General features: G+C 26.8%; 4 protein-coding genes across 4 annotated transcripts; 3 read left to right on the forward strand and 1 right to left on the reverse strand.

Annotated features, from left to right (window-relative positions):
- Positions 1-71: 71 nt before the first annotated feature.
- Positions 72-4,980, reverse strand: Usp30 (ubiquitin specific protease 30). Its single transcript, XM_074249768.1, has 5 exons — positions 4,511-4,980; positions 4,269-4,427; positions 3,717-3,880; positions 2,887-3,633; positions 72-2,296 (listed from the first exon to the last, which is right to left on the reverse strand). The coding sequence occupies exons 1-5, from the start codon at positions 4,608-4,610 to the stop codon at positions 2,057-2,059; spliced, it is 1,410 nt and encodes a 469-aa protein (XP_074105869.1). The 5' UTR covers positions 4,611-4,980; the 3' UTR covers positions 72-2,056.
- A 451-nt stretch (positions 4,981-5,431) lies between these two features.
- Positions 5,432-9,878, forward strand: Dx (deltex E3 ubiquitin ligase). Its single transcript, XM_074249761.1, has 6 exons — positions 5,432-5,587; positions 5,659-6,031; positions 6,130-6,322; positions 7,402-7,683; positions 7,765-8,366; positions 9,198-9,878. Exons 2-6 carry the CDS (start codon positions 5,862-5,864, stop codon positions 9,550-9,552), a joined length of 1,602 nt encoding a protein of 533 aa, XP_074105862.1. The 5' UTR covers positions 5,432-5,587; positions 5,659-5,861; the 3' UTR covers positions 9,553-9,878.
- Positions 9,879-10,499: 621 nt separating this feature from the next.
- LOC141531940 (uncharacterized) lies at positions 10,500-16,139 on the forward strand. The gene is made up of 5 exons (XM_074250050.1): positions 10,500-10,514; positions 10,571-10,683; positions 10,749-10,950; positions 14,708-14,850; positions 14,926-16,139. Exons 1-5 carry the CDS (start codon positions 10,500-10,502, stop codon positions 15,434-15,436), a joined length of 984 nt encoding a protein of 327 aa, XP_074106151.1. The 3' UTR covers positions 15,437-16,139.
- Positions 16,136-25,279, forward strand: Bugz (Bub3 interacting GLEBS and Zinc finger domain protein). Its single transcript, XM_074249767.1, has 6 exons — positions 16,136-16,273; positions 16,647-16,773; positions 16,955-17,316; positions 18,176-18,494; positions 18,577-19,051; positions 23,413-25,279. Exons 1-6 carry the CDS (start codon positions 16,233-16,235, stop codon positions 23,520-23,522), a joined length of 1,434 nt encoding a protein of 477 aa, XP_074105868.1. The 5' UTR covers positions 16,136-16,232; the 3' UTR covers positions 23,523-25,279.
- The last annotated feature ends 683 nt before the right edge of the window (positions 25,280-25,962 follow it).

Below are 25,962 nucleotides of genomic sequence, written 5' to 3' on the forward strand. Positions count from 1 at the left end.
TACTATCTGAAATTTTTTTTACTCAGTATAATTTGGGATGGTATCCAGTGTCATCTTGTTCTTTTCGGGTATTTCATTTTTTTTTTTTTTTTTAATTGTTTAAATGCTTTGGTAAGCAAGGGCCGAATCCAATAGGCTACTGCGTGCCTTAATTTAATTTTTTATGTTAAAAAGAAAATTGTTAAAATTAAGAAATTTTTTCCCGGAGGAAACACCCATGTAACCCCTTAACTAATATTATAATTTAGTCATAAATAATTTAAATGTTAAATAATTAATTTGATTTAATTTAGGTGATAAAATTGATATTAATATTGATAAGTAGATATTAAACCATGTTTTGCTCTTTTGCTGTCATGGTTGATATTACATTTAATGGACTGATAACTGTTTTATTTATTAATTTAAGAATGTAGAAAATTGATCAAAATTTTTGTGAGAAGTTTAATTCTCAGTGAAAAGGCTCATCAGTTTAATGATGCCGTTTATTTTTTAATTTTGATTAAAAAGTTATTAAATGTATTTTTTGTAAAACATAAGAGCAAAAAATTTCATGAATTCGGGTGTAAATGGTACTTCGTAGGCTAATAGAATGCAGGCATAAGTAAATGTATCTTATATAACTGTATAAAACATACAAATTAATTCTATTGGAAATTAATTACCAATAGAATGCGTTATTAAGAATTAATACGTAAATTTGTCATGATGACAAAAAAAAATTATACTATGTGCTATTATAAGTGAAAAGATCTCTAAAAAATTTTATTATAAGTAGTATATTTTTTTAATTAATAAACCGGGAGAGAAGAATTTCTTCCATAGGAATAAAAGATATTTAATAGAGTAATTAAAGTTTAAAAAAGTAATTAAATATAAATTTTCGTAAAAAAGTATAAATAAATTTATGATATATTAGTATAATTATGTTGATTTAATTTTTTTTTAATATTCAGAAAAAAGCCTCTGTTTTTTTACGAGCAATTTTGATTTTTAAAATCGTTTGTAAACATAAAAAAAAAAAATGTTTATGAACGATTCTAATTTACACCTTCAGTTCATGTTTTCCATTATATACTTATATCTTTAAAATATCAAATAACATTGCAAGTCTAGTAAATTAATAAAGATGATACTGAAATTAGCAGATATCTTAAAATTCACAAAATTTCCATAACATAAATTATTAAAAAAAAAAAATATTTTTAAAAATTTGCACTTGTAATTTTTTTAAATTTCTACATGTGAAATTTTTTTCATTACAATTAAATTTTTATAGAATTCTAAAAAATTTTTAGGTATCTGTTAAGTTCAATATTATTAACAAATATATAATTGATAATTAAAAACCACAAGCATAGTGATTAAGAATTTTTTTTTAATATCTATCATCTACAATCTATTTTACCTTACTTCTAATTTCTAACATAATATGATAAAATGGCATAGCTTATTAATTATATTAGTTTAAAAATTAATGGATAACGACAATATAAATAAAAACTAACTTTACAAATTAAAAATGTGAGCTATTAAATTTTAGATCAATGTCAATAACAAATTAACAAGAAATTAATCAAATAAACCATTATATTCCAAGCCCATGACATTTAATAGAATAAAGAATTTTAAGTAAACAATATAATTTTAAAATAAAATTTATAATTTTGATGGTATGATACTTTTGAGAACAATTAAGCCTTCAGTCATTTATAAGCTCGTCGGTAAATATTCTTAGTAATTAATTAAACTTATCGTTACAAAATCGTAGAAAAAAATCTTAACAATTAGTTTGACGATAAAATAATTACTAGTTTGGCACAAAAAATAAAACGAGATAAAATCTATCATATCGGTTGGTATTAAAAATTGCTCCTCTAAATACCATGGAATAATATCCAACGAATCTTAATCATTACATGATATTTTTAAAGCAGTCTAAGGATTTAATCCATGTATTCAGTCTCATATGACAAACATACACAACTATTTTTTATTCAATTAAATTATGTGTATATCTACTGAATTCTAACGATTAATTATTGATTATTAATCATTATCCAGCAATACGCTCATAAAATAAGAGATAAGGACTTGCACAAAGTACATCTGTCAATGACATATTTTCAACTATGGTATCTGATGTGTATAGCCATTGACCTGGACGATTTCCTCGCCGATAGCATACAAAATGTCCCGCATCAACAGGTCCTCGGTGTTCTACAACAGCTTGAAGCTTATAACGATGTTTTCCTTGATTACTGCCGTTATTAATTAACATCATTGGTAAAGTAGCCTGCAAAGTCACGTTATTTATCATAAATCATAAATTAACTTTCAGAGTTATTTCATTAATCGTTGATTGAGTTAAGGGGTTACATGGGTTTCCTCCGGGAAAAAATTGCCTATTTTTGATAATTTTTTTTTTTTTAACATAAAAAATTAAATATTTAATTCAAAATTTTTACTGTCTTAAAAATACATATTTAATAAGAGATTACTAAAATTTTTGGAAAAAAATATTAGAAACTCTGCCAGATTAAAAAAAAAAAAAAAATACGTGTTTTAGTTAAGAATTCAAACTTGGACGAAAAAAAAAAAAAAATGAAAATTGGATTTTTGGCAGAGGATTTTACAAAAAAATGAAAATTTTCGGGATATTTTTTTTTTTTTTTTTTTTTTTTTTCCCAAATAGTTGTTACAGAAAAAAAATTTTTTTCGTCCCAAACCTTGTAAATTATATCTCAAAGATGTTTTAAAATTTAAGAGGGAACACCACTGTGAAAATTTTAATTTAATAAGACAATTTATTGTCTTATAAATCGATTTTTTGCAGCCGTGAAACCCATGTAACCCCTTAACGAATTAATATTAAACAATACTAACCTGAGTATTGCGTTTATTAGATTCAGTAAATGTAAATGGATCAAGTACAAAAATTTCAGGAAATATCACCGGGTCATCGCGTTTAATAGGAACTCCTGAATTGCTCCATGTCGTCCGAGGAATGTGAAGACACAAACATCGAGGTAATTTACCTAGTGTCAATGTTTTGATAGCTTCACATCGCGATGTACATCCATTGCATTCGACGTTATGTATCACTTCGCTGGTGACAAGCCGCGAAAATAACTCAGAGAGTGTATGTCGTCTCCATGTGAGAGCTTCACTAGCTGGAGGTAATGGTAGAGAAATAGTTTCCAATTTATCATAACGCACCGCTGACTTCCAGTTGCAATTCGTGCATTTTAATTGACTTGTAAGTAGCCCTGAAAATGGATGAGTTTCATGTGACAAGACACAACTGCTTGTTTGAGGAATAACGCAGAGAGAGTTCCAGTTTTTTGATGGACTCTGCAAGTCCATCGAGTCTCCAAGTGCTCGGCTTAGTATTTCCGAAGAGCGAGCAAGAATCACTCCTGGCTTGTTAAAAAGGGAAAAATGGGGAATAGATCGTGTTGATAAAGCTAAAGAGTGGTTTGAATTCTTGTCAAGGCGATCTATGTTGTTAGGATGCGCTTGGACGCGAGCAATGTCGTTGCATGAGACACTACGTAGCGCTATGGAATCACCTGATCCTTTGACGTCTGGCGCTACTTCTGGTCCAGGAAGAGCATCAGAAAGACAACCTTTCTGTAAGTAATTAAAATTAATTCAATAGATATGATCATTGTTTTTTAATTAATTAATTTAATTTTGATATTTAATTTACATACTCGATTTGGAGTTTGAATTTCATTTTGCAAAGCACTCAGAATTACATGAAATAATTCATGTGCATCCTGATGACCTGGATCAAAATTCCACAATGGTCCCAGAGATGTTATAACTTCTATTGGGGCAACATCATCGTACAAATCTTCAGAATATCCATTTATTCCTTTAAAATAAATTTATGTTAAATATTTGAGCTCAAGAATTTATTAATAATTGCGTTAGAAAAAAAAATTTTAATTATTTTTTTTTTAAATACTGCCCCAGACATATAATATACATGACATTAAAGTTAGCTATCACTTGATGATTTTTTAATTTTCTTTAACAAAAAATTTTGTTTTAAAAAATTGCATTTTTAATTTATTAAAATTTCTACAAGTCAATTTTTTTAATAATTTTTTTTTTGTTGTAATTTATTTGTTAAAAAAAATTAAAACAATTGTAAAGTGACAGCTAACTTTAATGTCATGTAACATACTACTTGCCAGATAAAAAACAAGATTATTATTAATTAATTAAAGATAAAAAAAAAAAAAAATACATATACTTACTGTCAATAACTGAAATTAAATTACTAATAAAACTGCTAGATTTCTTTTTCTTTCCTTGGTCATTAAGCCATAGTGTAAAAGTAGAACAAGCTGCCAGAGCTTGCAATAAAGAATTTAAGAAGCACGTGTACCCTAAATTAGAAATACCAGAGACTTTTCCTGAAATAAAAAAGAAAAATTAATTATTCTAATTAAATTAATTGCAATATACCAACCAAAATCAATTTTTGTTATATAAATACCCCGTTTTCTAGGTCTTGGACCTGGGCCCCACAAGACGAAAGCACCAACAGCCAGGGCAAAACCGACCCCAGCAACAATTGCAAGTCTCTCAACATCCATCGTTGATTGATTGACAATTAATAATTAAATTTAATTAATATAAATACAAACAATCCATAAATTTTTTCCGCACTTGTAAAATACACAGAAATTTTAATGAACTGAAAAAGTTTTTCACGTATAATTCACTTCAGTCATATTTTAATGACAATTATCGATAATAATTAATGTTTATTATTGATAATCAATAATCAAGTAATTAAATTTACATAAACTAAAATCATTATTTTGTTATCATTTTTTGACTATATAAATTCCAGTGAATTGAAGTGAGCGTTTGAATATTTGACATTTCGATTCTGAGGTCGAATATTGAAGTATCGATAGTTTTTTATAATACTGAAGTTGGCGGTCAGCTGTCAATTAAAAAAATTTTAAAAACAAATAATTACAATAAAAAAATGCTTCTAAAAATTTTTTATTTGTAATTTTCATTAATTTTCATGACATTAAAGTTAGCATTAATTAGATAATTTTTAAATTTTATATAACAAAAAAATTAGTTCCAAAAAATGATTTTTAAAAAATTGGATTTTTAATTTTTTAAAATTTCAAAATGTCAATGATTTTTTCGAATGTTTTTTACCTTAATTTATTTGTTAAAAAAAAAATTATTAAATATCTGCTAAATTTATTTTCATTAATTTTCACATGTGGAATTTTTTAATTAAATTTTTTTTATAATAATTTATTTACAGAATTCTAAAAATTTTTTAATGTCTGTCAATTTCAGTATGATTTTTTTACGCATGAATAAACACGTCTACCAATAAGATAGCCTTGCCGCAAATCGATCAGCTCAGAATCGAGTTTTCAATTGAAACGAAACAAGTGAACAAGTGCAAGTGCGCATGTCTTATTTGTAGTCTGTGGTTGTCCGTGGTGGTCGGTTTTCATGTTATCAGATATTTTTTTAATTTACAACTATTTTTGTTTGGTTCCCAAACAAATAATCCAAAAATTGCTTCAAGTAACAGGTAATAATTTAAAAATGACTTACATTAATATATTTCTATAAATAATTAGCTTTAATTAAATAAAATTGCAGAACTAACCAGTGGACAAGAAAAAAAAATAGGCCCGCAGAAAATATCGTCTACAAGAGAGAAAGAGCGAGCAGTTAAGGCTACAACTGGAAGAAAAAAGAGAGAGATAAAGAGGGAGAAGTGGATGATGAAAATATTCCCACGCTCTTGGGGTTCTTGGGTTACAAGTGTATGTATCATGTGTATGTGAAATTCCAGACTAAAGATGAACGCATCAGGACAGGAACGCGGGCATGCTGTCGTCGTGTGGGAGTGGCAAAACCGACAGTCTCGTTGGAGACCTTACAGCCCCGATGTGTCTCAGCATCTCGAAAGAGCGCATACCAAAAAGTTAACTAGGGTTTATCTTCATGATGCCGATCCTTCCCTTGATAAGTAATCGCACTTTTTTTTTTCCGTTGTTATTTATTTTATTTATTTATTATTTTTTTTATTCATTCAACTTTAATTTCATTCATTCATTTTTTTATCAGGTACTCCATCAATTTAACAAGCAACACTCAGTGTAGCGATGATGGAACTGAAACTCATAATGTACGCCGACAATTTTATTCACCAAATTCACCTGCTGGCAGAGGTGTTAAATGGGAATGGGCGGGCGACTCTAATGATTGGCATACTTATGATATGAAAGTTCAATGCTTGATTGAGGAAGCCTGGGCAGCTGTAATTTTTATTTTTTTTTTATTTCCATTAGCGTGTCTTGTAAATGTTGAATCGTGAATAATTTTTAAATTATCGGTGATTAAAAGAATTTAATTCTCGTATACACGGAAAGAACAAAATTACACTGCATATCTTCCCACATTATACTCAGTGTAATATGTGGTGAAAAAAATTTCAGATCATTCCAAATATAATCCAAATTATAATAAATTATTTTTGGAGTATACTCAGTGTAATCTCCGATTTGACCAAGTAATTTTTCTGGTTATACCGCGTCAGATTACGCTGGATATAATCCGAAAAAATATCCCGTATAATTTAAATTATATTCAGTAGAATCTTGGATTATATAATTTTTTCAAAAATTGTGATATTCAACTTTTTTTCTTTTTTAATTTGTAAATTTTTTTGAAAATTTGTTAAATTTGTGATGATTGATTTTTTTTTTAAATTGTTCATTTTTTTTTATTTATTTTTCAAAAATGCAATGCAATGCAGGGATAGAAAATATTTAAGGATCATTTAAGCACAATTTTTCCGATAATTTGGGGTTGAAAAGTTTTTGGTAAATATTTTCAAGTGGGGTCACCATTTTAATTTTTAAATTTTTTTGAACGAAATTTCTATTTGATTTGATTGATATATTTAAAAAAAAAAAAAAAAATGCACTATTAAAAAAAAAAATTGATTACCACAAATTTTACAAATTTTCATTTCAATACGGGATATTTTTTCGGATTATATCCAGTATAATCTGGGGCGTAAACAGATTACACTGAGTATAATATAGGAGGATATGCAGTGTAATTTTGTTCTTTTCGTGTATGTAACAAATTTTGTTATTAAAAAAGTACTTGAACTAGAATTTTTTAAAAAATTTATTTGATAATTTAAAATTTTTTGCTGTTGATTATTAAATTGAGCCAGTAAAAAATATTTTTGAAAATTAAATTTTATTACTTTAAAAAATTGATTAACGGATTGAAAATTTTTGAAGAAACTTTCTAATATTTTCAAGACACCTTTGACAATCTGGCCTCATTTTAATTTAATGTTAAATTATTTTATTTATTTTTCAGGGAGTTGAATCAATTGATGTATCGAAATCACCCTTGGGATTTCCATACATAATAAACTTTTTTAATTTGACTCAAGTAAGATGTTCTAGCGGCTTCGTAAGAAAAATACGTCGTTTTAATCAGGCTCCTTACCCTCTAGTCAAAGTTGCTATTGAAGAACTCCCGTCTTCTGTCGGAAGTGGACGTAAATCGTCTAATGCGCTTGTGAAGCACCCAAGTAAATTACCTAAGAAACAACCTTGTGGAAGCAGCAGCAGTAGCACAAAAAAAAGTAATAAAAAGGTAATGACTTTAATTTTCTTATATTCGCTCAATCTAGCAATAATGATAACTAATTTTTTTATTTTATTACAATCCTAATAGAGCAAGAGCAGCGACAATAGTCCTTCGAACATAGCGCGATCGATTTTCAACAATTTAAACATCTTTACCAGCAAAAACAACGAGAGCAATTCGACTGCTGTAGATGAGCCATCTAACAAACTCAAGACATGGGATACTGTTCTGGATGTGGACTCGAGTAGCACCAAGAGTGGAAGACGTCCAAGTGTCGACACAGTCTCGACTTATCTGAGCCACGAGATCCCAGTAGATCTGTTGGACAGCAGTGAAGGAAGTGATGACGCCTTTAAAAATTCCGTAGTCAATGGCGAGCGTGCACCTAATGGTGTTTCACAGTATGCCAGAATCGTCTACAGCGTGGGTGGAGACTCGTGTCCAGTTTGCTTGAGCACTCCAGTGCCGCTTATTGTTGAACTCACTCGCTGCCATCACAGACTTCATTTGGCTTGCTTGAATGCTATGTTGAACACTCAAATGCAACCTATGTACATTCAATGCCCGGTTTGCAGATTAATTTATGGAGAGAAACGAGGGAACCAACCTGCTGGAACTATGAACTGGACAACGATTCCTCGTCCTCTTCCAGGATTTCCTCATACTAATACTATTCAAATTACCTATGAGTAAGTTGACTCAATAATTTATTAATCTCTGAGAGAAGCTTTTCTAGTTTTAATTCTCGAGAATTAATATTTAATTTCGGTAATTATTTACAAGTAGGCTCAACCACATTTTGGGCCATAACTAGGTGAAAAATAAACTTAAAATTAATTAAAAAAAATTTTTTTTATTCTGTTTGTTTTTATGAAAAAAAAAAAAAAAAAAACTAAAGATTCGATAGCTTTTTTGCCTTCATAAGTTGAAAAAAATTTTGGCTCATGTTTTTGGATAATTTTTTTTTTTATATAATAATAATAATAATAATTGATTTTTTTTATTATGTAAATTAAATTAATCTCTTATGAAAAATATTGTTATAGAAATCATTTAAAGTCGATCAAGGTTTTACTTGCAAAACGTTTTTTGTTAATAACAAAATTATTTATTCACGGATTTCATTGAATTTTGCACTGTTAGATTCGTCTGATTTTTTTCGATTTTTCACAATTTTAAAATTTCCAGTGGCAATTATTGTCCACAAATTTGCGTACTATCGGGCGTAGATTAATTTCTTTATATATATATATTTTTTTTAAGTACATAAAAAAACGAACAATGAAAAACAAAGTTGAATATCGAAATTTTCAAAAAAATTTATAAATTTATAACATTATGATAATCAACTTTTTTTTTTAATTTTTTTTTTTTTCCTTTTTTTAAATATATCAACAAAATCAAATATAAATTTCGTTGAAAAAAAAATGAAAATTAAAACGGTTGAGACCCTACTTGTAAATATTTACCTTAATTTCCATCAATTAACTTGTAACTAATCTGTTTATTTGGATTTACAGCATTCCATCCGGTATCCAAGGACCAGAGCATCCAAACCCTGGCCAGGCTTTTTACGCAGTTGGTTTTCCTCGTGTTTGTTACATTCCTGACAACGAACTCGGCCGTAGAGTATTGGCATTGCTTAAAATAGCATTTGAGAGACGTCTTATCTTCACAGTAGGTCGATCAGTCACAACTGGGCGTGAAGATGTTGTTACCTGGAACGAAATTCATCATAAAACTGAACTGGGACCATCAACGTCTGGTCATGGGTATCCAGATGTCAGTTATCTTGAGAGAGTTTTGTATGAATTAGCTGCTCAAGGTGTTACTGATGAACAAACTACCAATAGTCTTTATCAAGAGTTACAATAATAATAATAATGACCGTGAAATTATTATTATTATTATTTTTTAATTATTTTATTAGCTCATTATTTTTCATTATTAAATACTAACAACATTTTATTATTTATATCTCATTTGTAATTGTTTGGCAATATTAATTTTATTACTGAAACGAACTGATAGATATTACATTATAGAGTTAAAATATAAAATTATTTTAAAGTTCTTTTTTTTCTTTCTCAAATAATTGATAAAGTTCAAATTATAATATTAGATACAAAGACAGATATAAAAAAAATTTATTCTCGTGTTTTTCAATTTATTAGTTTATTAACAAATAGATTAAAATAATATTAACTATATGCTCAGAATATTTATAATAGTATTATTATTCTTTTGTAATCTTTGTGTGTTATTATAAAGCGATATAAATTTTTATCTGAAATACAAATTTATATAAAAAATAAATTAAGTAGTATTTATTTATTTTAACAATTTCTTCATTGGAAATTATTTTATAACACTGAAGTTAACAGACAGAAATTTTTTTATAATTTTATAGCAATTAAATTATTTAAAAAAAAATTCCATAAGTGAAAATTAATAGTGGAAATTTTTTAAATTATTTTTATTATTGTAATTAGTTTGTTATAAAAATTAAAAAAATTGACAGCTGTCAGCTGACTTAAATATATTATTTTGCTTACATTTGAAATATTTAAAATATTTTTATAATCATAATATTGATAACTATAGATGGCGCATTTTTCATAAAAAATGGCCGAAAATTGATTTTCCTTTTTAATAAAATGTCACAAATTATTAATAATTTTTGCATTAAAAGGACAAAACTATTGATTATTAATTATTTACCGAAAAATTAACAATATTAAATATTCAAGATAAATTTAAAATTATTTAAAATTAAGTAAGTAGCATAAAAAAAGTAAACAAATGTCAACCTTATCACAAGCATGTATTTTGTTAAAGTTTATTTAAGTTTTTTTTTTTTTTTTTTTTTTTTTTTTTTTAATTATCAATAAAGGTTGAGTTGTCGGACAACAAAAGTCCGGCTAATTATACCATCAAAGTGGAGTACAAGTGCGTTCTCTGTGAAGCTTCTCTGGAGAGTAAAGAAGCTCTTCAAGTGCACTTCAGGTATGTTTTTATTCGCTTATGTCAAATCACAATATAAATATATTTTATATATTTTATTTGTTTAGAAAACATGCTAATAAAGAAATTGATGCACGTGGTAAACCATTTGCCTCTAAACCACCACCAACGGCTAATGATTCAGCGTGTGACATATGCGGAAAGAGTTTCCAAACAATAGCAGCGACAATTAGACATCGCTTTAAAATACATCCTAATTCACCAGCTAAGTTTTATTGCGGTTATTGTGGTATGCAATTTCCACTAAAGGTAATTAATAAATTAATTTGATAATACAAATCATTTCATTTTAATTAAAAAAAATTTAATTTTATTAAAGTGCGATTAAAACGCAGCTTCGAGTAATTTAATGACACTTTAATTTAAAATGAATACTCCTAACATAAGAATTATTATAATAATCAGGTTGGTCAGACCACAAACGCAATGTTGAAAATTAATTCACACTTTAATGCTACGTTTCATCGGATATTCTAACTTCTTCAGGCAATCTAGAAATACATACATTAAATAAATAAATTATATTCCAATAAAATATGTCAAATATACAAATTTATTTATTTATTGCAAAAGAACGCCGATCGGCAGTATACATTAATAGTAATAATAAAATATTTCGAGTGAAATTTGAATTTTATATAAATATAAATAATGAAAGCTAAAAATAAAAATAAAATTGGTGATATTGTGAATGTATTAGTAATTTAGTATTGTACTAACTGCCCGGGTAAAAAAAAATTATATATAACTATATATAATTATATAGAATTATTTCCATAGAAAAAAAATTTATAATTATATATCATCTTAAAAACGAACATATCTAATGATATATATATATATATATATATATATATATATATATATATATATATATATATATATATATATATATATATATATATATCTATATATATATAAGAGATTCCTATCTATATAGTCACTCATCACGATATCTCGGGAACCATCAGACCTAGAAACTTGAAATTTGGTAGGAATATTCCTTTCGCCGAGTAGAGGTCAGCTAAGAACGGATTTTACGGAATTCCACCCACAAGGGGGTTGCGGGGGCGTTAACAATGAAAAATTCCCGTTTTTAAACTATAGCTCCTATCGACACCAAATTTGGTAGGAATCTTCTGTAGGAGATGTAGAAATAATCTATGAATGAATTTCACGATATCCCCCCCATGGGGGCTGCGGGGAGTGACTTTGAACAATGAAAATTTTTAATTTTCAAGCTAAAGGTCCTATCGACTCTAAATTTGGTAGAAATCTTCTGTAAATGATGTAAAAATAATTTATGAACGAATTTTACGATATCTCACCCCCACAGGGGGTTGCGGGGGTGGCTTTTAACAATGAAAATTTTTAATTTTCAAGCTAAAGGTCCTATCGACTCCAAATTTGGTAGAAATCTCCTGTAAGAGATGTAGACATAATCTATGAATGAATTTTACGATATCTCACCCCCAGAGGGTTGCGGGGTGGCTTTTAACAATGAAAATTTTTAATTTTCAAGCTATAGCTCCTATCGACTCTAAATTTGGTAGGAATCTTTTGTAAGAGATGTAAAAATAATCTATGAACGAATTTTACGATACCTCACCCCCATAAGAGGTTGCGGGGGTGGCTTTTAACAATGAAAATTTTTAATTTTCAAGCTATAACTCCCATCGACTTCAAATTTAGTAGGGATATTACTTTTACCATGTAGAGGTCAGCTAAGAACAAATTTTCAGAAATTCCATCCCCAAAGGAACTTGCGGGAGCGTTAACAATGAAAAATATAGGAGCTGTTCTATAGGTAGATTGACTCATCACGATATCTCTGGAACTAAAAGACCTAGAGACTTGAAATTTCGTAGGAATATTACTTTTACCATGTAGAGGTCAGCTAAGAACGAATTTTAAGAAATTTCTCCCCCAAAGGGGTTTGCGGGGGCGTTAAGAATGAAAAATTCCCGTTTTTAAACTATTAATCCTATCGACTCCAAATTTGGTAGGAATCTTTTGTAAGAGATGTAAAAATAATCTATGAACGAATTTTACGATACCTCACCCCCATAAGAGGTTGCGGGGGTGGCTATTAACAATGAAAATTTTTAATTTTCAAGCTATAACTCCCATCGTTCTCAAATTTGGTAGGAATCTTCTATAAGTGATTTCAAAATGATGTAAGAGCGAATTTTATAACAACCTACTCTCAAAATGGATTGCAGGGGTGGGTGTTAACAATTAAGATTTTTAATTTCCAAGCTATAGCTTCTACAGGTTTTAAATGTGGTAAGAATCTTTTGTATGTGATGTAGGAATGCTATAAGAGCGGATTTTATAATAGCCTACTTATATGGATTGCGGGGGTAGGTGTTAACAATTAAGATTTTTAATATCCGAGCTTTAGCTCCTGCAAACCTTGAATTTGAAAATACTTTTGATCTACCCACCTCCTCCTACACATCTACCTCATAATTCTTACGCATTTAACATGTCGCGATATCAATTGTTGCCCAGAAATTATCCTTGAGGCAATAATTTTTTCTATTGACTCAAGAAAATTTATTTGTTTAAAATGGTGTTCTCGGTTAAAAATATTTTAATAATTTCAAGGTTACATATTTTTCAGCGTATTAATAACAAAATAAATTCACATATGATGTTAAATTCAGCTAGAAATAGCTTTTCTCGAATTCTGACTTCAAAAGGGATTACGCGTGCGTTAACAATGAAAATCTCTTATTTTTAAACAATAGTTTTTATGGCCTCAAACTTTTGTTGGAACTTTTGTTTACAATGTAGAAATCATTTCAAATAGGATCGTACGAAATTCCTCCTCTACATAGGAGTGCGGGAGTGATGTTTGTCAAAAAATTCACATTGTTCCTATAGATATAAAATTTAATAGAATCTCAGGAGAAACAAAAATCACAGGGATGGCCTCCAAGGACAACCAATTAAAATTTTTTTCTTTCTTAATAATTATATTTTCTTACAACAATCGTCTCTTTAGCAGCGGATAAAAAGTCATCATTATAAGGTTTCTAAAATTTTACTTCATATGTAACTATTGAGTCAACGGACTAAGAGATTAACATACATTTTATTTTTATTGATCATTAATCGATGAATTGTTGTTATTACGGAGAAAATTTTAATTAACAACAAAATTCGCTGGACTTTGACCTAGGCAGATTTTAACTTCACTTATGAGACCTACAATATAACTTTAACTGAAATTTCCAATGCTCATTTAAAATTTTTTTCGTTGTATGAATTGTTATTCATTTTTTCAAGAAAGCCACGGGAATGTTATATTAATTGCACATGGAAAGTTACAATACATATTAGCTAGAAGGATCACGTGGATAAAAGGTAAATGTTACTCCGATGGAATTTGAAATCTCTAAGTCAATATAACATTCCAATCAAATTTCAAATTTAAATCTATAAATACAATTCTGTAAACGCCCAGCAAAGCGGGCGGGTAACAGCTAGTATATATATATATATATATATATATGTCATTACATATGTTCGTTTTTAAGATGATATATAATTATATATTTTTTTTCTATGAAAACAATTCTATATAATTATATATGGTATTATATATAACTTTTTTTACCCGGTCGTTACTCGCCCGCTCCGCTGGGCGCTTTTATATAATTGCATTTTTAGATCTAGACTTGAAATTTAATTAGAGTATTGTTTTGACTTGCACAGATTCCCAATTCCATCGAATTAGCATGCACTTTTTGTCCATGTAATTATTCCAGCTAATATTCATTGTAACTTGCGTTTGTGGTTTGATCAACCTGATTATTATAATTATATATATTCTATTTAAAACAATTATGGATGATAAGAATTATCTTTTTAAATTCACCTAAAAATTCAAATTTATTTTTCCCTAAAATAATATTTTATGATTAAAATTTTTTTTTTTTATATCACGCTAAACTTTAATTTTTTTTAAAATAACATCCCTAATTATGAACTTTTTCAGACACACAGAGATGCACATGTAACATCACATGATACCTCGGACGATAAAAGTACAACGGAAGAACATGAAAAATGTGAAGAATGTAACGTTGTATTTTATAATAAAAAAGCATTGAATTATCATTATAAATCAGTCCACAAAAGGTAATATTTTAGTATTAATAAATTTTTTATTTAAAAAAAAAAATCGAATATTAATGAATTAAAAATAAATTACAGGCTTGTACATATGTTTCAACCAATAGCCACACCACCTCCAAGTAACAAAATAAAAGTAAACTCAATGAACGACGCTCTTAGCGTTTACTATTGTCATCTCTGTGGCGTAGAGTACATAGTAAAATTCAATCTTCAGCAGCATTTAGAAAGAGTCCACTCGCCAGAAGAGCGCGAAGCTGTGCCGAGTGATTTAATTAAATGCACCATGTGCTCTGCGTTTTTTTACAGCAAAAAAGCTTATGATACCCATAATAGTTACCATCAACCAGATGATCTCTATGTCACCTCCGAGGAGCAAAGGTTGCAAACAATTACTAAAATTGATCAGGATTTTGACATTCGTAGAGTTAAGCCGCGCACTGAGAAATATATTCCAAAGAGTCTATCTCGAAAATCGAGTGTAAACAGACAAAATTATAGTACAGTTAATGTTAAAGTTAAATCTGAGCCAGAAAGTAATTCTAGTGATTCGGAAAGTGATATTCCTTTAAACAAAAGGTTAAAAAGCTAACAATTAAATGGAAATTTAATTTTTTTCAAACACCGTACTTTAAATTATTTAATTATTAGATTTAGACAGTAGTTTTATTTCTAGATTTATTTAATTATTAAATATTAATAAATGATTTTCATTTAAAAAAAAATTGTATTTTGCTGTATTAGTTTTTTTTTTTCTTCACGAATTTTGTGTTTGTATTCATTACAAAAATTGTTGAAATATTGACAAAAAAAAATTATTCATTTGAAATGAAAATAAAATTTTTTTTTGTACAAATTAAATTGTAATTTCTTATCAAAAATAATTTTTAATGACATTAAATTTAGCTGTCAATTTAAAATTGTTTTAATTTTTTTTAACAAATAAATTATAGCAAAAAAAAAAGTTATTGAAAAAATGACTTGTAGAAATTTTAATAAATTAAAAATGTAATTTTTTAAAAATCAATTTTTTAGAACAAATTTTTTTGTTAAATAAAATTAAAAAATTATCAAGTGACAGCTAACTTTAATGTAATTAATTTTTAATGTTTTTTTTTTTTTGAACAGAAATAATATTTCGCGAGTTAATGCGCGCGCATTTGAATTGAAGTTATTAACTTCCGCTGACAAAATAAAACCCGGAAGAATAAAGTTCCACCATTTTGCTACAATACTTTTTACGTGTGCTCCATATGATCATGTACATTTATAGCCTGTGAAAATTTACTGACAAATTTTTAATAAATAAATAAATTCGTTTAAAAATAACGATAAGAAAAAAATAATTTTAATTTTATTAAATTTTATTTATTTATAAATATTAAAATATGGGACGTAAGAAGAAGAAGCAATCAAGACCCTGGTGCTGGTATCCTTTTTTAACTCGAATACTCTAAGAATTAAGTGATCTAAGGTTTTAAAATTTTTACGTAACTATTTTTAGTACTCAGTAAACATATTAGCTTTAAATAATCACAACAATTGTCTAAAAAAAAAAAAAGTATTATTTTTTTTTGTTTATTTGTTTAAAATTCGGTCATATTTAATTGCACATTGCGTCACTTGTGTTTACTCCATTGACAATTATTATCATTATTTTACTAATGCAGTAAAAATATGTAATACATGTCACTACTGCAGTACTAAAAATTAGTTCTAAAAATTTGACATAATATTAAAAAACATTTATATTTAAAATATTTTATCCAGCATGTTATTCCTTAATTAAATTTAATCAAAAGGTATTGCAATCGTGAGTTCGATGATGAAAAAATTTTAATTCAACATCAAAAAGCCAAACATTTTAAATGTCATATTTGTCACAAAAAATTATACACTGGTCCGGGATTAAGTATACATTGCATGCAGGTAAGCACATAATTTTTACTTCTACATAAATATAAATTTTACGAATTAATATTATTGATCAAAAGCTTGATGAATAAATAAAGTATCTATAGCAACCGAATGTAATTTAATATTCAGAATATCAATGAATTGACTTGAAAAGTGCTGTAAAAATAAACTAAAGTAAATATTTTTTTTGTAGGTACATAAAGAGGCAATAGACAAAGTACCAAACTCGATGCCAAATCGTAGTAATATAGAGATAGAAATTTACGGAATGGAAGGAATACCACCAAATGATTTAAAAGAACACGAACGCCAGAGAAACGGCGGTAGACCTGGATCGCCAAGTTCAGGAGAAGATGAGCCTGCTCAGAAAAAATCTAAACCTGAAGGTTTATTAGGTTCAGCACCTGGAGCAATGCCTTCGAATTCAGGGATGATGCCGGGTATGATGCAAGGTATGCCAGGACACCATCCGATGCATCAAATGGGACAATATCCTCCACCAATGCATCATATGATGGGACACATGGGTCATGTCGGTCCTCCATTCATGCAAGGGTATGTATTTAGTTCAATAATTAATATAATTATTTACAAGTGGGATCAACCCCATTTTGGGCCGTAACTAGGTGAAAAATAAACGTTTTCAAATATTTTTTATTCTGTTTGTTTTTATGGTGTATATATGATAAAATATGTCGTAGAAAGAAAAAAATTAAGATTTCGATCGTTTTTTTGCTTTCAAAAGTTGAAAAAAAATTTGGCTCTCATGTTTTTGAATAAAATTTCTATTTTATCTTTTTTTTAAATATTTTTTTTTTTTTTTTAAATACATGAAAAAACGAACAATTAAAAAAAATGTTGAACATCACACACGGAAAAAAGTAAACTGTAATAAATAATAATATTGATTAATATTAAAAATAATACTATGAATATTTAATATGTTCATTTAAAAATGAGAAATATTTGTATTTAATTTTTTTAATTACATTTTTTATGAATGACAAAGCAAATTTTCAATTATAAATCAAAAATACTCAATTCAAAACGTTCAATAATTTTTAACTATACTAATTTTTAGCTTTAAAACTGATTTAATTTGCAGTAATTAATACAAATCACAGTTTACTTTTTTCCGTGCAATTGTCTAAAAAATTTATAAATTTTTTTAAATTGTGATAATCAATTTTTTTTTTTTTTTTTTAATTGTTCATTTTTTTAAATATTAAAAAAAAAAATATCAATAAAATCAAATAAAAATTTCATTCACAATGTTTGACCTCACTTGTAAATATTTACCTCAATTTTTTATTTTATAATCTTACAATGATTTTTTATCATTCAAACCATCAAGAACTCGTATACGAAAATAATAATTTTGGCAATATGTTTTTAATTTATAAATTAATTATAGAATGATGCCGGGTATGCCAGGAATGCCCCCGGGTATGCAACCGCCAGTTTCTGGGGCTTCAATGCCAACGAGGCCGCTTTTTCCCGCTGTAGTTTCAACAGCAACGTCATCGGTACACAATTCTACGCCTATCGGTACTGATTTCAAACCAATAACTTCGGTAGCTGGTGGATCTATAGGTCCAATAAAACCTACGTTCCCGGCTTACAGTAGTGAATCAACTGTTTCGACGAATAATTCAAATGATCAGAAGGTTAATTTAATAGCGACGACAGGTGCCGCTAGTAAAATAATTCACCCGCCCGAAGATCTCAGTCTCGTGAGTATTAATTTCATCAATATTTCTATTAATTAATATAAACTGTAAAACTAATTAAAATGATTAAAAAAAAAAAAAATAGGAGGAAATACGGGCGAGGTTACCAAAATACCAACGTCGTCAGAACGACGAATCAAATCGCAACTCTGCGAGCGCAGAAGCGTCACACCAAGCGGCTGTTTTGCAACAGCAGCAACAACAACAGCACCAACAGCATCAACACCACCAACATCAACAACAGCAAGCAGCACAACAGCAACAGCAAGCAGCGCAGCAACAACAACAAGCAGCTCAGCAGCAACAAGCGGCAGCCGTGAATGCAGCGGCGGCATTCCAAGACCAGCAGCAACGTCAGCAAGCTGCTTTGTCTGCCTTACAGCAACAACAGCAACGTTTTCAGAGGCCACCACAAATGATGGTACCTGCGACCGCTGCTATTCCCGTGTCTTCCGTTGCGCTCATGGCTCCGCTTATGCGCCCAACGATGACGCTCGCTGCTCCGGCTCTCATTCACGGAGGTAACATGATGCGACCGCCCCCCATGGGCCTGCCACCAGGTAAGTCTCCATCAAGTTAGTTCCAACAATTTAATAAATCAATAAATTCAATCAGTTTTATATATTGTAGACCAGAATAAATCTACGATATTATACGCGCAATTATATATTTAAATATATTCCATATTTTACATATATAAATATATATATATATATATATATATATATATATATATATATATATATATATATATATATATATATATATATATATATATATATATATATATATATACATCTCTTTTCGTTTGATCGTTGACTGCGAGCGTGTATGGTTCCTATTATATTTATCCACTTCCATTGCATCTACAAGGTCTTTTTTCATCAAACATATACATATAATATATATATATATGTACCTTTTGTTTTATCAATTTTTTCTTTTGTTAATAATTGTTCGTAGTAATACGATCAATTTTAACACTATTTCCTTGTCCTATCAATTGATATTAATAATATTTAATTTATTTGAAAATGATAACTAACGATTTAACATTTCTTTAACATGTGCATTGTCATAAATCAATAATAATGAATAATAATACTGTGCCGGTTGCATTTAGATCCTGTTTTAAATTGGCTAGGAGAATAAAAGGTCGAGTGAGTATATTTAAAATACTATTATTTTAAATAAAAATAACACTCGGCCGTGAGTGAAAAAGAGCGAGATTGAGTATTGATAGACTTCATTTGGGGATTATTCATTTTTTTATTTTTTTATAATATAATAGTTCAATTTTTTTATTACTACTTTTGCTACTACTACTACTACTACTACTACTACTACTACTACTACTACTACTACCTACTAAGACTACTACTTCTACTTCTATGGTTGTTATTAATGTTAAATATATAAAATATTAATTAATATTGAAAAATTTAAGCACAATCAGGATTCACATGTATGCAATTTAAAATGAAAAGAATGATGATATATTTAGAAATCCTGTTGACGATTAAACGTATTTCTCATACGTTTTTTTACGTTTTAACGGTGCGTTTGCAGGACGCCCAGTCACTCCTTGGTGAGTGTTGAACAACCCTCGTCTGGTTACTAAATACGTGTTTTATTCAAGTACAACAAGGTTGGTCCTTAGCAAATAGCATGCGGTGACATGGCCTATTATATCTATACATATATAAATATATCTCATATATATTGTTACTTATTATTACTATTATTACATACATACGTCATTATAATCATAAAATTCACATTCTATCTGCATTTTCTTTTCTTTTAATTTTTTTATTTTTTTTTTTTATTTTGCAATTAAGCAATTTTAAACTTCAGCACAATTATTAAAAATTAAAAAAAAATTTTTAATTATTTAAAAAAAAATATCGTTTATTTTATCAAAGTATTTAAAAATTATATCAATTATATTTAATAGCGCTTTATTAATTAAAATTTTGAGTTATAAAATTTTTAATTTCGTCGCTTAAATTTATTTATTTAATTTTAACTAAATTAAGAGGAATAAAATAATTATTTACTCTAAAAAAAATCTATTTTATCAATTAAAATTAATTACAAAAATTATTACTCAAATAAATCCTATTTAAAAATATCAATTTTTTAAAATTAAAACACACCAATAAAAAACACTTTCTTGCCGTAAAAAATTTAAAAATTGCTTAATTGAATTTTGATTATAATTTATTTACTAGCTTTTTATTCGCTCATATCATTAGCTCTTTATTTATTAATGAAAGTTAAATTTTTTTTTAATAATTTTTTTATGATTAACTAAAATTATTATCATTATTATTTAATCACATCTATAAACAAATAAAATTCACAACTTCTTTCCTATCTGCCAACCGTGTTTATTGCCACAATTCCTTATATTTTGACTTTGAACAATTTTATAGCTTGGAATCCTGGTGTTGTGATTAAAGTAGTTGATGAACGCTTTTATTTATTTAAATATTTATTATAATAATTATTAATAATTTATAAATTAATTTTAATTTTATTTTTTGAGCACGGGTATATCGGAGTCTTCGGATCTCTAACGTCAAAAAATTTTCATTTCAGTAATTCTATTTTATTTGTTTAATTTTTTTTTTTTTTTTTTAATTAATTAATTTAAAATTCTTTACACAAAACGTGTACGTGATTAATCATCAAAAAAGGCTTTGATTATAATAATCTGCACGCGTCCTGCTTCAATGTTTTCTCCTTGTTTCTAAATTGTACTAGATAGATTAATTATTAATATTGTTATTATTATTATTATTATTATTATTATTATTATTATTATTATTATTATTATTATTATTATTATTATTATTACTATTATAATTATTATTAACATTATTATTGTTATTATTTTTATTATAATTATTATTAGAATGACTATTAGAAGTTACGCTTTAATTGGTATTAATTATTTATTTAATATTTAACAATTAAATAATTAATGGATAAATAAATAAAAATATCTGAGGAAGAAAAAGGAGCAGAACGCCGAAGAGGACAATACGGAAGAGTCTTAATTTCTTTCTAAAAAAAATTGTCAGGTACTCGTTTGTGGAAAAAAAAAAAAAAAAAAAAAAAAAAAAAAAAAAGAGTAAATGGACTCGTTTGATTGCGAGAATGACAGCCGTAAGAATGAATTTAATTATTATTAATATATAATTTATAAACAGTTGAGGACAATGGTACGTTTATTTAATTTTTTTTATTTAATTTTATTATTTGTTTTTGTTAAATTTATTTATTTACTGTTTTAAATTAAATTTAAATAACAAAACGTAACGTAACGTATGTTTATCACATAGCCTTAGCTTTTGTGTCACACAAACAATTTAGATAAGTCGCTCCGACCGACAGTAAGTAAATTATTCACAATATCAAAGTATATTTAATTTATAATAAATAATAATAATAATATAATTAATATTATACGTTTAAATACCATTACATCGAACTTCGTGTGTGGCGGGCAGTCATTTTTAATTTTTTTGTTTGTTGAGTTATACATTCTCGGGTGGCAGCTTTTTTTTTTTTATTTATTTATTTAGTTTTTTTTTTTTTTTTATTTTTTAATTACACGAATTTTATTTTTAAACAGACGTTTAATTTGTTGGTGTGGTAGCAATCTCGGTTTGATTATGTGAATTGTAATGTATGCGGCACCAAAACTGCATGCTGAACGTCTTAAGCTTTGTTTTTTTGTTTATTATTTTTTTTATAAGATATATACGTACATTTTTTGGATTCCTCTGATGGAATCGTTGGGTAGAAGTAGGTGGGAAAGGTAGAAATATTTTTATTAATTAACGTTAATTACAATTATCCATGTATCCTTAATTTAATTACTAATCCAATTAATTTACATCCATTCCATGTATGGAAAAAAATTTTTTTCTCGGTATAGATCCAATCACAAAATTTTTTAAATTATAAAAATATCTTTAATTAAAAAATTAATTTTTTTTATTTTTAATTTAAATTCAATAAATTTTTTTTTATTTACCAATTCACATTTTTTTTTTTTTTTGGCTAACTTTTTCATAAATTTTCTATTGAAAAAAAATACTATTTCCGGGGTCTATTTAAAAATTGTAAAACAAAAATTAAAATCTTTAAAAATTAATAGATTAATAATAAAAATTATTTTTATATCATTAAACCAAATTACAAATTTTAAAAATTTTTAAAACAAAAAAATTTTTTTTTTCTTTTTTTATAAACTGAAAAATTAATAATTAAGTTGATAATCAAAATATTACAAGTAAAAATATAAAAAAAAAATTTTTTTTTCAATTTTAATTTACTAAACGAACTTGTTGTCTTAATTAATAAAATCAGATTCAAATTTTCAACTATCATTAATTTTTTATTTAGAAAAATAATAATTGTTACCCTACTGGGTTTATTTTCAATATAAAAAAAATACTAAAAATTTTAGAAATTAAATGAATAAATAACATAAAATTTTTTTCCATATAATCCACAGCTGTCACCTGATAATCTGCCACAACACGAAGCCATACTCCATTTCGTAATTAATCTAAAATAAAAATAAAATAAAATAATATAAAAAAATAGTAATGTACGATTGTGAGACTGGATGAAACAAAGAATGCGAGTGCGTGTACTTAGTCAATTAAACTTAATAATTGATCTATAATTTAATATTATTAATAATTATGAAATAAAAAAAAAGCAAACGTAAGTATTTTTGAATAAAATCTACACAAAGCGCTAATTTATACACTTGTAATATGGGAAATTAAAAAATGGATATTTTAATGAAATAAAAACCAAAAAAAATTGCAAATAAATAAAATAAAAAAAATATCATTTCACGGAATATCATAATTGATTATTTTTTGTGGTATTGCAGGTATGCTCGGGGCATTGCCCCCAGGTGCGATGCATCCAGCATTCGCGACTCCAATGGGATTCCCTGGTGGACCAATGTTAACGCCGATGATGCATCCACGCTTCAGATGATCACCTCAAACTAACGGGCCTAATCCATCACTGCATTTTGTGCTTTGGGCCCAGCCCTGACTTTGTCTCTCAAGTGAAAAATTTACTGACTCAAATCCATTGATGTAATATAATTATTATGCAAGAGCCGTTGGTTTAAATTTTCAAGAGGACTGTCATGTGCAAAGTCAAGATATCAACGCTACTGATCCTCAGTTAACACGAAGTTAGCAAAAGCCTTTGTTTTTTTTTTTTTTAATTAATTAATTAATTAATTAATTATCAAATTAAATATTGTTACACTAAACAGCATCTGGAAGGAACAATCTGGCATTAATGAGCGTAAAAAGTAATTCCAGGTACTGTTTATCATCCACAGGATGTCCTAGTGTGGATACGGGTGGCGCTTCACGCTGCCGCTAAAAATTTTCTGATTATTTATTGACAAAATTAATTTAATTGAACAATTAAAATTTTTTTAAGTTAATTTTTAATATTTTTAATTAAATTGTAGTTTTGGCATTTAATCGACGGAATAACGTTTCGATAAATAAAGTAAAATGTTAGCTGCAGTGTGGAGGTTTCGGTTGCCTCAGGTTAGTCTGTCGTAAATATTTTTATTTTGTTAAGAATCATTTATAATTCTTTATTTATTTATTAACAACATTTTCGCTATTATTTTGACGTATAAATTTTTGTTTTAATTAATAGATTATTTGAATTTTGTAAATTCTCTGTTTCCGTCGCCAAGGACCTTTCGGTTTGAGCGACGCTAAATAAATAAAATAAAAATAAAAAAAAAAAAAAAAAGATTATTTGAGTGGCGTTGTTAATAAAATAAATTTAGAAAATTGGTTCTTCATTTTCCATTCAAGCTACTAAACGTGTCGACGACGCATGAGTGAGTGGTAAGTACGGAAAGTGCTCACTAAAAGTTATTAAATGATAAATTAAATAATTGACAAAAGTACGAACACACGTTTTTTTTTTTTTTTTTTTTTTTTTTTTTTTTTTTTTTTTTTATTAGTATTGCAAAATTTATATTTATCGGTATGGAAATATTTTTTTTTACATTTTTTTTTTGATAAAAAATCAATTAATTTATTAAATAAATTCTGTTAATATTCAAATCTAATAATTAAAATTTATATGCTGTAAAAAAGTGTACGTACAAAAATCAACACATTGTTAAAATTATTTCATTTTACAAATTGTCTTTTTGAATAACAAAAAATTACAATTTTTAATTTATCTTTTTTTTTTTTTAAATTAAATAACAATCAATTCAGCAAATCTGAATTATAAAAAAAAAATTATGAAAATTCAGTGAGTGTTGCCGACAATATTTATCTTTTTTTTAATTTTTTAAAAATAATAAATCTGTGGAAAGTTTTGATAGGTTTAAGTACAGCCTGACGTTTTAGGAAAACTCAAATTAATTAGATATATAATTAAAATATAAATAAAAATAATAAAACATTTTAAATATCTTAAGAAGTAGTTAAATTAACAAATTGTAATATGCTTGTAAAATATTACACATGTAATTAATTTATTATCTATAAATGTTTGTATTAGGGTTTTTTAATGAATTAATTTGTTTTTTGTTTTTGATTATTCAAATTGGTTAATTATTAACATGTATTATTTTTATATTGACATATTTCCTGAAACGAGCAGGCAATAGTCTCCTACTGTTTAAAGCAATCACAGCTTACATCGCTGTTGGACCAATTTTTTTAATAAGTTTTGGTCCCTTGTCTTTTTTTTTTTTTTTTTTTAAAAAGACAGGCGATTGTTTTGATCGTTATCATTTTGTCAAGTTACTTGGTTTGTAAATTTAAAAATTAAATACTCATTTAATATATCAATTTTTATCTTTAATACGATTAATAAAATACTGAAGACTATAGTTATATAAAAATTGTTCATCAAACAATTAATAATTAACATTTAATAATGATAATATTAATAATAATTAAATTACTAAATAAAATCAAATGTAAAGAAAATTGACTTGACAATGTGAACGAGTGACTAATAGTAATGTAATAATAATCATAAGAATAATAATAATAATAATAATAATAATAATAATAATAGGTAATAAGTAATTGAATAAAATAAATAAAAAAAATAATTAAAATTTATCGGTTATCGCAAAAATTTTATTTATTAACCGATTAAATCCAACAATTGTATCTAGAATTTAAATAAAAAAAAATTATCTAATCTTCAGTGTTTCAATTATTCCAAAACCAATTAGCGTACATTTATTTTGTATATTAATTAATTAATTGTATATTAGATTATACAAATTACTGATTTGTTAATTAATATTGACTATTGTAAATAGAGTGAATGTAGGTGAGTGGGGATAATTTTTTTTTTGTTTAGATACAATTGTTTGATGAATGCTTAGCTGTGTGTAATTCTCAATTTTGTGCATATTGCTTGAAAT

This window comes from Cotesia typhae, unplaced genomic scaffold (assembly GCF_013202065.1).
Source record: "Cotesia typhae breed Kobodo isofemale line unplaced genomic scaffold, CoteBio_Ctyphae contig_50, whole genome shotgun sequence".
Lineage (NCBI taxonomy): Eukaryota > Metazoa > Arthropoda > Insecta > Hymenoptera > Braconidae > Cotesia > Cotesia typhae.